The sequence below is a fragment of the Rattus norvegicus genome, chromosome 3 (genome assembly GCF_036323735.1).
Source record: "Rattus norvegicus strain BN/NHsdMcwi chromosome 3, GRCr8, whole genome shotgun sequence".
Lineage (NCBI taxonomy): Eukaryota > Metazoa > Chordata > Mammalia > Rodentia > Muridae > Rattus > Rattus norvegicus.
Window position 1 is genome coordinate 178,100,906 of NC_086021.1, and position 13,944 is coordinate 178,114,849.

The window sequence follows — 13,944 nt, forward strand, 5'->3', positions numbered from 1 at the left end:
GCACAGGGCTTGTGAATTTCCACAGATAGACAGACATAATTCACTCCAGCCCAAGAGGCACAAGGGAACCTCTGTGAAGAACTTCCTTTCTCATCCGAAAATCAAGTGCTTGAGCTGGAGAAATGGCTCGACAGTTAAGAGCACTGGCCCTGTGTGTGTGTGTGTGTATGTGTGGTATGGTGGTGTGTATATGTGTGTATGTGGTTTGGTGTGTGTGGTGTGGTGGTGTGTATGTATGGTTGTGTGTGTGGTGTGGTGTGTGTGTGGTGTGTGTGGTTTATGTGTGGTGGTATGTATGTGTGGTTGGTGTGTGTGTGTGGTGTATGTGTGGTGGTGTGTATAAGTGTGTGTGTGGTTGGTGTGTTTGAGTGTGGTGTGGTGGTGTGAATGTGTGGTTGGTGTGTGTGTGGTCTGTGTGTGTGGTGTATGTGTGGTGGTATGTATGTGTGTATGTGTGGTTGGTATGTTTGAGTGTGGTGTGGTGGTGTGTATGTGTGGGTGGTGTGTGTACCTGTGTGTGTGTGTGTAGTGTGTGTGTGTGTGGTGTGGTGGTGTGTGTGTGTGGTTGGTGTGTGTGTGTGTACCTGTGTGTCTGCAGAGGCCAGAGGACATTGCTAAGAGTTGGAGTGTGCTGGGGTCCAAACTCCTGTCCTCATGATTTAGCAGCAAGTACCCTTAAGAGCTGAGCCATCTCCCAAGCCCTGGCTTCAGATCTCTTGGCAGTAAATGTCCTTAAAGCTGAGCTCATACAGACATTGTTATCTGTAGGTGGATGTATCAGGCACTTTCCTAAGGGTCTCAGACTTCTCTCAAACCTCTCCTGAGTATGACAAAGGCATCCCTGGAGTCTTGCTGCGATTTGGAGGTGAAAGGAAACAAAAAAAATAAATAAATAAACACAAGCCAAACCATGAAATAAGATATCATTATAAAAAAAAGACAGAAGTAGTCTTGAATTTTTTGCATATATATAATTATATATTATGTATGCAATATTTATCTATATAATATGTCCTATAGAATACATTATACATATTACACACAATTATATATTTATATAATATAAACATATATTTTATATGATATTTATATTAGTGCTCACTTTGTGAACTCTGTCCTTAGTTTAGGGCTTGCAAAGGTCTGGTCTCCTTCACTGAGACCGCACTTGCTATGGGAGGCCTAGTTCCACTATGAGAGTGGATGCAATCTGTGTTCATCAGGAACAGGCAAGGCAGAGCGGCAGGGGATGGTCTTGAGCGCCATCTCTGCCTGCTCCAAGCCTCGGACCTCACGCGGGCAGCAGCCACCCTCCCAGTCTTTTAAATCAACCCAGACCTGCTGTTCCGCCTGGGCTCCGCTCTGCCAAAGCAGTCTGCAGCACAGGTCATTCCCCTCCAAAACCACAGACCCAGCTGAGAAGACGGCGGCAGAATCCTCCACCCCAGAACCCACCCAGGTCACTGACGATGAAGCCCAAGGAACTGTCACAGCAAGGAGGGGTCTAAGGAGATGTCCCGACCCCAGAGCAGTGTGGTGGTGTGTATATGTGTGTATGTGGTTTGGTGTGTGTGGTGTGGTGGTGTGTATGTATGGTTGTGTGTGTGGTGTGGTGTGTGTGTGGTGTGTGTGGTTTATGTGTGGTGGTATGTATGTGTGGTTGGTGTGTGTGTGTGGTGTATGTGTGGTGGTGTGTATAAGTGTGTGTGTGGTTGGTGTGTTTGAGTGTGGTGTGGTGGTGTGAATGTGTGGTTGGTGTGTGTGTGGTCTGTGTGTGTGGTGTATGTGTGGTGGTATGTATGTGTGTATGTGTGGTTGGTATGTTTGAGTGTGGTGTGGTGGTGTGTATGTGTGGGTGGTGTGTGTACCTGTGTGTGTGTGTGTAGTGTGTGTGTGTGTGGTGTGGTGGTGTGTGTGTGTGGTTGGTGTGTGTGTGTGTACCTGTGTGTCTGCAGAGGCCAGAGGACATGCTCAAAGAAGACTTATTTATACTCTATGCATATGAGTGTTTTGCCTGAACGTGTGTCTGTCTGGGTATCATGTATGTGCCTGGTACTCTTGTGGGTCAGAAGAAGGCATTGGATCCCCTGGGATGGAAAATTACAGATGGCTGTGAACCACCACGTGGGTGCTGAGACTTGAACTATGATCCTCTGTAAGGGCAGAAAGGGCTCTTAACCACTGAGCCATCCCTCCAGCTTCTTACATGTTGGTTTTAACATGTGGTTTCCTCCTCCTCCTCCTCTTCTTCCTCCTCTTCCTCCTTCTCCTTCTCCTCCTCCTCCCCCCCTCCTCCCCCATCCTCCTCCACCTCCTGAGTCTTTTCTTGAAGGGCAGCTGCCCTGGCTTGATTTTTGTCTTTAAATAGCATCAAACTCCCTGCCCTCATGGGGAAAGACCTGTAACCCACATAGAGCCCACATGAACCCCCTTTAAAATTAATCGTGAGAGCGGATGGAGAGGTGGCCCCGTGATTAAGAGCCCTGGCTCTTCTCGCCGGGGACCTGGTTTGGTGCTCATCAACCTCGAGGCAGCTCACAACCGTCCGTAACTCTAGGGGTGTGCACACGGTCTAAACCCACACAGGTGCACATGAACGAATGAGAAACAAGACTGCGCACCCAGGAATCGCCCACCACCGTGCACCTGAACAGAGAACATCCTGTGTATTGGATGGATGCATCACCTGTCCGTTAAAAAGCCTTTGCCAATGGCTTAGGGAGGAAAGAGAGGTGGGACATCTGGGAGGGAGAAATGTGGGAGAAAAGGCAGGAGGGTCACGGAAGAGGTGATGAGAGGGACGCAGGGAGCCTGAGCACAGGTATCATGGGGCAGAATGTCGGTTAAAATAATTGGGTTATTTTGGTTATGATCTATTCAGAATAGAGCCTAGCTATATAGTCAAGGTCTCTGTAAATGTATTTTGAGTCTGAGTCTTATTTCTGGGAGCATGGGGCTGGGAGGAAGAATCAGGTTTAATGACAGCATGCATCACTTCAGATTCTTCCTCTATCACGCTTCTTAAACGCACACCCTGACCCCTGGCTCGCCCAGGAGTGCCCACCCGCACCTTCCTAGCATCCCTCAGGACTGTCACTGACTCACATCAGATGGCACCTGACTTCTGATGGCTTTCAGTGAGCAAACCCAGCCTCCACCATCCTCAGTGGGAAAACGTCCTGAGATGTCCGACGGCTTAAAATCAGCTGTCGGGTTCTGACAGCCACTGTTCCCTGTCAAGACCAGTCTCTTCGGGCGGCTCACCGGACTGTGCGTTGCAGCTCACAGGAGCATGTGTGGGGACCAGTCACAGCTGGCAGCAGTGGAGCCCTTAGGACTCATGACCATGGCAGATTCTCAGCCTGAATCCCAGACCTACTGAATGAGACATTTGCGGGTGTCTCCATGGATCTGGGTTCTAAAAAGCATTCAAATGACACCTACTGGGTATGAAAGCCACTGCTTGGAACAACCTCTTCCACCCGTCTGGGTATACACCGCGACTTCTGCACCAGCTCCTGCCTCCAGGTTCCTCTGCTTGAGTTCCTGTCCTGTCGTCCTTCTGTGATGAACATTGATGTGGAAGTGAAAGCCAAATAAACCTGTTACTCCCTGAGTTGCTTTGGTCATGGTGTTTTGTGATGGCAGAATTAGGAACCCCAAAATAACATTTTGAGGATTTTTTTGTGTTTTTTTTTTTTGTCTCTCTCTCTCTTTTTTTTTTTTGGTTCTTTTTTTCGGAGCTGGGGACCGAACCCAGGGCCTTGCGCTTCCTAGGCAAGCGCTCTACCACTGAGCTAAATCCCCAGCCCCGTAACCCCAAAATAAATCAGTACTACGATAGTGGGTACTGCTGTGACAGACCTGACTGTGTTTTTGGGGAGAAATGTGAAAGAACTTTGGAACTTGGGCCTAGAAAAGCCATCAGTGTTGAGCTCGGTGAGCTTTCTGTGGAAACTTGGAGGATACTGTTCAGAGCCGTGCGGATGGTGGAGGCTCGTGACGTCTCACAGGGAAGCAAAGAGTCTAGCAGGCCATTTGTGTGAAGAATCTGTGGTCTCTGGTCAGCTGGGGCTGAAGAATCAGCTGTGATCAACAAGAGACCAGAACCACGAGAGTGAAAGCTGGCTTTGCCGGGATAGCAGCTGCCAGTCGATGGTGATTAACAAGAAGCCAGCATCATTGAGGTAAACTCTTCTGGGCCGTGTTTGTTGAAAGTCAGCACAGGGAAGTTGTGCTCCAGACAGGGCCAAGGTTGTACTCTGTGTTGGCAGCTGGACTTGGTTGTGTAAGAGTCACCAGAGGGTCCTTGTTCTGAAGGTAGAAAGGGCTCATGGAGAGCAGCTGAGGCATAGCACTGTCTGGCCGGGCTGGATTCCCTGAAGAGGCTCCAGGAGAGGTTCCAGCTGAAAGTGCAGCCCAGATGCTGCAAGGGCCCCAGCAGTTCTGGAGATGCCGTTGCCATGGGATGACCGCCAAGACCAGCAGCAGTGGGGTGGAGCCGGTCGGAGCCTGGAGGACAAGCTGTGGGTGATGTGGAGGGCGGAACTGGAGAAGCACCCGGAACCCCGTGGAGGAGTCAGATCGTGAGTGAACCCCAGATTACTGAACGGCGAGTAGCTGACGCCGTGGGAGTTTGGTTTTGCTGTGTTCTGATTGTGACTGGTTCTTCCCTCCTAAAGTTATTAACTGAGCTTTGATTTTTACGGGAGCCCACAGCTGAAAGACGTAACTTTTAAAAGCAACTTGGGATTTTTTTTTTTTTCAAATGAAACTGGTTATTTTAAAGAGACTGGACGGAACATTTGTTGTGTTTGAATTTATAAGGACTACAGGAGTTTTAAAGTTATTTATGTTTTGTATCGTAATATCGATATTAGTGTGTCATCTTGGGGATGAGTGGTAAACGACAGGTTCTAACTGAAAAGTGATGTCGTCAAGCTGACAAGGGGTCAACTGTACTGGCAAGTTTTGTGTCAGCTTGAGACAAGCTAGGGTCATCAGAGGAAGGAGCCTCAACTGAGAAGATATTTCCATTTAAGACTGGGCTATAGGCAAGCCTGTTGGGCATTTCCCTAATTACAGAATGATGCGACAGGGCCCAGCTCATCCTAGGTCCTATAACAGTGGCTCTCAACACTGCGACCCTTTGATACGTGGCCTCACGTTGTGGTGACCCCCGACAATAAGATTATTTTCATTGCTACTTCGTAACTGTAACTTTGCCCGTTATGAATAGCAAATGTAAATATGTGTTTGCTGGTGGTCTTAGGTGATCCCTGTAAATGCTGTCCAATCCCCAAAGGGGTCGTGACCCATGGGTTGAGAATCGCTGTTCTATAAGAAAGCAGGCTGAGTAAGCCATGGAAAGCAAGCCAGTAAGCAGCACCCCTCCATGGCCTCTGCATCAGTTCCCGCCTCCAGGTTCCTGCCCTGCTTGAGTTCCTGTCCTGACTTCCTTTGAGGATAAACTGTGATGTGGAAGTGTGAGCCAAAGCAATCCTTTCCTCTCCAAGTTGCTTTGGTCGTGGTGTTTCATTGCAATAGTGACCCTAACTATGACACTGGCCTCAGTTTCCTTTCCTGTCAATGGGATCACCTCTATGCTTACCCCATAAAGTCAACCAAGCTGAAGGAACAACTGTGGTGGCTGTGGGTTGACCAGTACTCCAGCCACTAAAGTCGGTCTGAGCTGGAATTGAAACCACGCACTGACACCTCAACTCTCACCATGCTCAGGATCAAAAGGGGCCACAGTGCCCATTTGTGGGACGGAGGATTTCCCTGATTCATGGGATTCAAACCAGGTTGGTGGGGCTTTCTAACGTGACCTTCCACTTTCGGTCCCACAGCTGTCCTAATGGGAAGGCCCCTGTGGTGGTGGAAAAGTCCCAGGGTGGGGGTGAGTAGGGCAGTGTGTGTGCAGCCTTTCCAGGCCAGCTCATGCGATGCCTACGACCCTCTTGAAAGGCAAGCGTGGGCCTCAAGAGTCAGGCTTCTTTGAAGTGCCTCCCATCCCTCTCAGGAACATCCCAGTGGGAGACATGGCGATACGATAGCTATGACCTTAGAGTATCTTCTCTCTCTTTCCAGAGGCCACCCATTTTCTATGGCCATTGCTGCTCTGAATGATGAGGTGGGGTGGGGAGGGGAAGGCCAGGCACCAGCTGGGGTCATTCTGGGGATAGTGCTAGTCACCTGGGATCATTGAGTCACCTTCAGGCAGAAACACAGGAAGAGAGTGAGTGGTGAGGAGTAAGGCCTCACCTCCCCGATCTCAATTTCTTTGTCTTTATTTATGTGGGCGCTATAGCACATATGGAGAGGTCAGAGGTCAGCTTGTGGGAATTTGTTTTCTCCTTCAACCATGTGGGTCCTCCACAGGATTGAGTTAAGGTTGTCAGGCTTTATACGGCCTTTCCCTAGAGTATTTTGCTGGCTCTGGCCTCAGTTTCTCCATCTGGGAAATGGGGCTTTTTCCTTCCCTGTCTCTGGGGTGGCTGTGAGGGTTAGAGATGAGGTGTGGAAGGCTGCTAGCGCAGTCATCACTTTCCATAGGGCTGCCTGAGAGAAGGCCTGGCTCCATCAAGGGCAGTATCAGACATGGAGTCATCAGGAGCTATGGTCTTGAGGCCTCGGGTCAAGTGCCAGAGACTTGGGTCCCCTGGGGAGTTATCACACTGGTGTTGGAATCTCTGCCCCAGAAATCCTGATTCCTTCTGAGGTGCTTCCTCGGTGCTGGTATCTAATAAGTTCCCCAAGGACCCTGATCTACGAGTGGATCTCGGAACTGGCAGTTAAGTCCAAACTGGTGGCGGGGTGGTCAGTGTGGAGTCCAGAGACTGTGGCCGAGAAAGGCAAGCAGGATTCAGCCTGTTTGGTTGTCTGGAGAGGGGCAGCTAAGTCACTTGAGGTTAGCAACGTTCGACTCTGCACCTTGAACGACTCACGGACCTCCGCAACCATTCCTGCTCTCTGGTGGACGATTACAGAGTTCCTGTGGCAGCCCAGCCATGAAGAGGTCTGAGCCGTCAGACTATGGTGGGATACAAGACTTAGGGTCTCCGGGGCTAAGACATTACATCTACACCATTCCTGAACTGGGTGCCAAGAGGATCCCAGGGCTGGCTGTTGTGCAAACCCACAGGGCACCCGCAGGCAGAGAGGAGGTGAAGAGAAACCTGCTATTTGGTTGTGGGGTCAGCTTCCTATGGGTGGGACATTTAAGCTCTTTGGACTCAACAAGTAACAAATTCTCCTACCAGAGGTCACTGTCACTGTTGGTGCTGGGTGTGCAGAGTCTAAGACTGTAACCTTGACTTCTTGAGGCAGACATGGGTAGACCTGGACTCCGCTTCTCTAGTGATCATTTCATCAGGGGAAATAACCTGGTCTGAGGGAGCATGCGTGAATGTGTGTGCATGTATGCATGTATATGTATGTGTGCGTGTGTGTATGTGTGCATGTGTGTGTATCCATGCATGCATGTGTATATGTGTACATGTGTGTATCTCTGTGTGCATGCATGTGTGTATAGGTGTGTATGGGTGCATGTATATGTATGTGTGCATGTGTGTAGGTATGCATGTGTGTGTATCCATGCATGCATGTGTGTATGTGTACGTGTGTGTGTGTACGTGTGTGTGTGTGTGTGTGTGTAATGCTCTTTGAGAGAATGCCTCCAAGCTAAGCTCAGAAAGCTCAGATATAAGCATAAGCATTAGCTAAGTCCCCGGCAGAGGACCTCCTGCCAGGGCACTAGGGTGCTAAGAAATGGGGTTCACTGGAGAAACAGCAAGGAGTTCACCCTGCTGCAGATGTGTATGCCTGTGCTAGGGAAGCCAGAGCCTGTGTGTGCAGACTGTCACTTGTCAACAGGTAGCACCAGGCAGGCAAAGCTGGGAAAGGCATTTCCAGCAGAGGGCGCAGATGAACGGGAACAGAAGTCAGAGTTGCAAAGGCCTCTGGCAGTATGAAAGCCCAGAGCCTCCACAAGGTGGAGTCCCCCACAATTTGGGTTTTTCAGCTCTTCCTGGGGCTTTGTGTTTTGAGGTCAGGAGGTCAAAATCTTTTCAGGGAGATGCCCTTGAGGAGACAGGACAAAGCACTCAGTTGAGGGCAGCCCTGGATCTGTGGGGGTCTTCCTGGTCATGCCTCTCCCCACAGGCAGTTTCCCCTTGTCTAGCTGAGATACAAACAGGTCACAGCACGTCTCTGGGGGCCACCTCCAAGGTGACTTCCTGTCTCTGCATTTTCTTGATCACTTCCTTGAAAATTTATTTGCGTGTACTAAAAGCTACCCCAAAAACTATCTGTGCATATATGTTGGGAGCATAAAAAATACTCGTGAAATTCAACCATGGCACCAAATGTGTGTGTGAACCAGGATGTGTACCGTGTTTGTGCAATGCCTTCGGAAAGCCAGAGGGAGGCCATGGATCCCCTGGAACTAGGTTCAGACAATTGTGAGTCACCGTGTGGGTGCTGGAATTGAACTCAGGTCCTCTGCAAGAGCAGCCAGTGTTCTTAACCACCCAGCTATCTCTCCAGCCCTTATGCCCCAAGTTTTAAACAGAACACGAATAGTTTATAAAGTGGAAGCTGGTTACTCCTCAGCTTCAGTGGATCGAGGTGGTAAATGTTCTCTGAGAGTAAGCTAGAAGCCTGTAGACTTGGCCAGGCTTATTAATGTATTTTTGTTTAGCCAGTGAACTCTCAAAAATTTGATCATTTGGGCTGTTGAGATGGTTCAGCTGGTAAAGATGCCTGCAGTCAAGCCTGATGACCCGAGTTCAATCCCTGAGACTCACACGGTGGAGAGAACCATGGTGTCCTCTTGCCTCTGCGTGTGTGATATAACATATGTCTGCTGGGCAGACATAAAGAACATCCGCTTTGTGTATGATTTTCTCACTTTACCACAGTCCCTGCTCTGCCCTAATAACCCCCATGGGCGTTCATTGATTTTGCTTCCTGTTCTGGAAGCTTTTATCAACATTGTTAACCTGAGTACACACCTGTCCTGCTGTTCACACAAGACTTGGTCACCTTTCTGAGGCTCAGGTACTGTGGACATGGCTGGCATAGTTTATCCATCTCTCTCCTAATGGTTACATATCACACCCTGACTTTCTACCTGTCTACACTGTAACGAACAGCTTTCACTCGCTCTCCTGTTTTACAGGATACTTAGAAACAGACTTGTTAGAGGTATTTAAGTATATTTTATCACTTACTTCTTTCATATTTATTTGTGTGTGTATGCATGTGCTGGTGCACACGCATGTGCATGCACGCGCGCACACACACACACACAGACACACACACACACGCTAGTACGTGTACGTGGAGGTTGGAAGACAACCCTTGGTTGGGACTGGGGTCTTCCCTTTTGCCAAGATCAAACGTAAGTCATCATGCTTGTTGGTAGGCACCTTTACCCTCTGAGCCGTCTCTTCTAACTAGCATTCCAGTAAATTTTGAGACTTGAGATTTTAAATTTAAGAATTAAAATGTAAAAGATATCACAAAATGGTCCAGGGCATAGGGGTTTTCATATGCAGAACACATATGCCTAGTGGGTTTTTTTTTTTTAAGATTTATTTATTTTATGTATATAATTAGCTGTCTTCAGACACGCCAGAACGGGACATCGATCCCATCACAGATGGTTGTGAGCCACCATGTGGTTGCTGGGAATTGAACTCAGGACCTCTGGAAGAACAGCCAGTGCTCTTAACCACTGAGCCATCTCTCCAGCCCATATGCCTAATTTTAATCTGCCTTGTTCTCATCCTGTGCCGCCCACCATGTGCTCAGCACACCCTTGTATGTTATCTGCTGTTTTATAATGACTCTTCCACTTGCTTCTTTTCTTCCACTTTTGTTGGTTTTTAGATGTTCTTTATATAGGAAGGATGCTTATATTCCTGAGCTACAAACTCTTTCTTTTTTTTTTTTTTTTTTTTGGTTCATTTTTTCGGAGCTGGGGACCGAACCCAGGGTCTTGCACTTCCTAGGTAAGCACTCTACCACTGAGCTAAATCCCCAGCCCTACAAACTCTTTCTTAACATGCTCATCTTTAGACTTGTTTTTTTCTGGAGAGAAAGTCACCTCAATTGCAGTCACATTTATGATTCTCTTCCTCTGGGGAGGGTAGTCCAATCAAGAAGGATTGTACCATCTAAGACCTACAGCATCCACCATATCGGAGACCTGTATTTTACATTTTTAAAGCTGCCGTCTGTTCATTTTATGCAGGTTATATAGGTGTTAAGTGTGTGTAGGTGTGTGTAGATGTGTGTATCTGTCACTGTGTAGATAAACATGCACTCTGGAACGTAAAAGATTTACTTTACTTTTATTTATGCATACCCACGTGTCAGTGTGTGTGTAGGCACACGTGTGTGCAGATGCCCTCAAAGTCTGGGAGAGGGGATTGGATTCCCCAGGAGCTGGAATTACAGGAGTTTGTAAGCAGCCCATAGTGGGTGATCTGTGAAACCAACCAGCAGCCCTAACCACTGAGGCATCTCTCCAGTCCCAGACCCCAAACTCTTTATGGCTCTATTCTGTACTTTTTTTTTTTTTCTTTCTTAATTAATTTGCCCCAGCCTGGCCCCGAATTCACTATGTAGTCAGAGATGACCTTGACATCCTGGTCCTCTTGGCTCCATCTCTCAACACTGGGATAACATGCTTATGCCCGCCCCTCTAGACCACTATAATCAACACCTATAGTGGCCTACAGAGGCCTTGAAACCTCTGTAGTTTATGGAGAGAGCCGACGTGTGTAAGGGGAGGCAGATGTTCATTCACAGATTTAAAAATCAAGATAAAACCTGAAATCCACACAATGGTTTTGTTTTGTCACACACCGATGTCATTTGTCACACACCAATGTCATTTGTCACACACTGATACTTACGCAGGTCTCATGTGCACACCCCACCCCAGACATCTTTGAGGACCTGTTCAGCATCCAAGGTTTGGCTTAGAAACCTTGGGGCTGGAGCGATGGCTCAGTGGTTAAGAGCACTGACTGCTCTTCCAGAGGTCCTGAGTTCAATTCCTGGCAACCACATGGTGGCTCACAACCATCTGTAATGGGATCCGATGCCCTCTTCTGGTGCGTCTGAAGACAACGGACAGTGTACTCAAATACACTAGATAAATAAATATAAGAAAAAGAAAAAGAAAGAAAGAAACCTGGCCTGTGTTCTGCTTACATGTGACAATTCTCACCTCTCCCATGATCTGAACTAGCACCTTGTCTGGTAGCTGTTTCCCAGAGGTGCTGGTTAAAAACAATGAATCCTAGCTATCGGGAGGCAGAGGCAGGCAGATCTCTGAGTTCAAGGCCAGCCAGGGCTACATGGAGAAACACTGTCTCAACACCTCAATAACAATGATTAATTGGTGACTGAGGGACCCTGAGCAGGCCTTCCTAACGGGCCCAAAGAGGTGGGGGATGTAGCCAGCCCCCTCTGTGCATCCCTTCCCGTCCCTGCTCCCGCTGTACCTGTGATAGTCTGAGTCTCTGAACTGATGGTCGTTGTGGCAGTCTGGGTCGGGGTGGCAGGCACTGTCTCTTCTGACACAAACTGGACCGTGCTGGGGGCTGTGACGGGCGTGGTGGTCAGTTGGCAGCCGCTCTGCTTGTGGGCTACAAAGGCATCGAGATTGCTGAACTGCTGTTTACAGAGGCCGCAGATGTGGATGTCCGGTGTCAGCTCTACCAGCACTGTGGTGCCTCCTGGGACTTCATGGGACAAAGGAAAAGTTACAGATTAATTCCAAACGGACAAGCTTCATGGCTAAGTTGTTTCTTCTCGAAAACCTACTCCAAATTTCATCCTAGCAGTTGTGTCCCAAGATGGGAGTCATGGCCCGGGGCAGTACTGCTCCTAGGACTTCACTGAGGGCCCCAGGCGGGGGGGGGGGGGGGGTAGGGGGGGTGGTTTTACGGGAAGATTGCTTGCCTTGCAACACCAGGCCCTGAGTTCAATCCTTAGAACTCCTGTAAAAAGCTGGGTGTGAGGACTGTTTGTAATCTCAGCACAGGGGAGGAGGAAGCGGGAGGGTCCCAGGGCTTGCTGGCCATGTGGCCTAGCCTTCTCGGCAAGCTCCAGGCCGTAGAGAGTGCCTGGTGCATGAAGAACCCAGAGGTTGTCCTCTGGCCTCCACGTACATTCTCCATCAATGTACACGGTGGCGGGTCCACATTCTCACAGTCAGTAGAAAAGAAAGTGCTTTTGAAGAACAGAATGCCCAGTCCCTCACAGGCCCAGAGATGGTCTCCTGCCCCACAGAAAAGTCGTTACGAAAACTACCTCCATTCCAACCACATTTCCAAATGCTTCCTCTTACCTTGAGACCCACTAGGCACAAGGGTGGTTCTCGTGTGTGAACTCCTTCAGCACACACACCACAAAGGGAGCGGAAAAAGGCCGCCTGTGCCTTCCTTTGCTTTTTCATGTGCACGCAGGTACAATACTGGGAGTTTCTGCAGATATTTTATAACTATGGGAAAATTCCAGAATCCTTGAATCCTTTCCTTAGCACCCTGAAATTGTCACTCTTTACCCCTGGGTTTCCCATCTGCAAAAACAGGGACAAGGCAGATCTTTCCTTGGGATCACTATAGATGAAATTATCTGATGTAGGGGCCGATTTCCCATCCCAGGGTAGGTCATCTGGTGGGGTCGTCCCTCTTTAAACACAACCTTAAGTCCATAGCACTGGAAGACACTGAGACACATGAGGTGGGGACTGGGGTTCAGAGTTCAGAAGACACCCAGGCAAGTTTGGGGAGCCAATGGCTCTAATATCTGCAGTTAGGAAACTAACTCAGGTGTTTGTGAACCTTGTCCACAGCTTTTCAAACTTCTGGGGGCTTCCAGGCAGCAGGAGAAGACCTGAGATCCCGAGCCCCACCCTTGGAGACCTGCAGGGGTTGGACCCAACAGCCTAATTAACACACATGCTGGTGCCCCAGGTGGCTGTCCCCACAGTTCAGTCCGTGGCCCATACTTTGGGGAACAAAGGCACATGGAGATACCAATAGTTTATATGATGTCAAGAAAATAACAGAACCCCAAACTCAGTGCAAGACACCCCAGCCTGGTCTTTCCTACTCACATTATTACATACCCTGAGTGCGGGGAATGGCTTTGCAAACCTGCCGGCAAACCCGTTAGGGATGCTCCAACATGGGCCACTGAGGCAGAAGTTTCCCTACCAGTCGGCCTGGGTCACCCCACTTTCTCCTCCTCTCTAATGAGCTCCAAACTCCACCCAGCAGGCACAGAAGGTGGTGACAGTCTCTACACTACACCGCGTGGTCTCCCCTGGTTCTATCTCCCTGGGGGTACCGCAGGAGTTCGAGAAGGCTCCCGGCCTGGCACACGGACAGGGCTGGCGGGGGGCGGGACTGCAAGGTGCGCCGTCACCCCGATCCGGCCCCCCGGGCCCCAGGCCTGCTGGCTGTGTCCCGGCCAGGCCCCAGCCGCTCCTCCCCGGCACTTACTTTGCACCGATCCGGAGAAGCTTTCTCCATCTCCACTCACGTTCATGGCCCCAGACGCTGGGGCGCCACTCCCGGAGCCCCACGGCGTGCTCTACATGATGCAAAGACTTTTCCCTTGCATTTTTCCCGCACCAGCCTGTCTTCTCCTAACTCTGCGAGGCGGGGACGGATGTACAGCTAGCGCCACTTCCGCTACCTAGAGGGCGCTGGCCCCATTCACACAAACCCGCTCCCAGGCTGTGCTCTCCCGGAGAACCGGGAAGGGTCCTGGGCAGAAAGGCCCGAGCTCTCCGATCCCTCCACCCTTTTATCCCAGGCATGCTAGGGACTTTGTGGTCGCTTTGCGCCTTTGCACCTTGCCTTCCTGGAGACCCTCGTTCCTCCACAGATGCCAAGAGGATGCGCTGCCGACCTGGGA

The 13,944-nt window shown here is 49.6% G+C and overlaps 1 protein-coding gene across 1 annotated transcript in view; it reads right to left on the bottom strand.

The window, feature by feature from the left end:
• Zfp64 (zinc finger protein 64) overlaps positions 1–13,652 on the bottom strand; it is a 28,954-nt gene extending 15,302 nt beyond the window's left edge. Inside the window, exons 1-2 of the mRNA NM_001012093.1 lie at positions 13,527–13,652; positions 11,520–11,759 (exon numbers count right to left, since the gene is read on the bottom strand). Of these exons, the coding sequence (NP_001012093.1) occupies positions 11,520–11,759; positions 13,527–13,572 (286 nt within the window). The 5' untranslated portion in view covers positions 13,573–13,652. The remainder of the gene's footprint in view (positions 1–11,519; positions 11,760–13,526) is intronic.
• Positions 13,653–13,944: the final 292 nt, after the last annotated feature.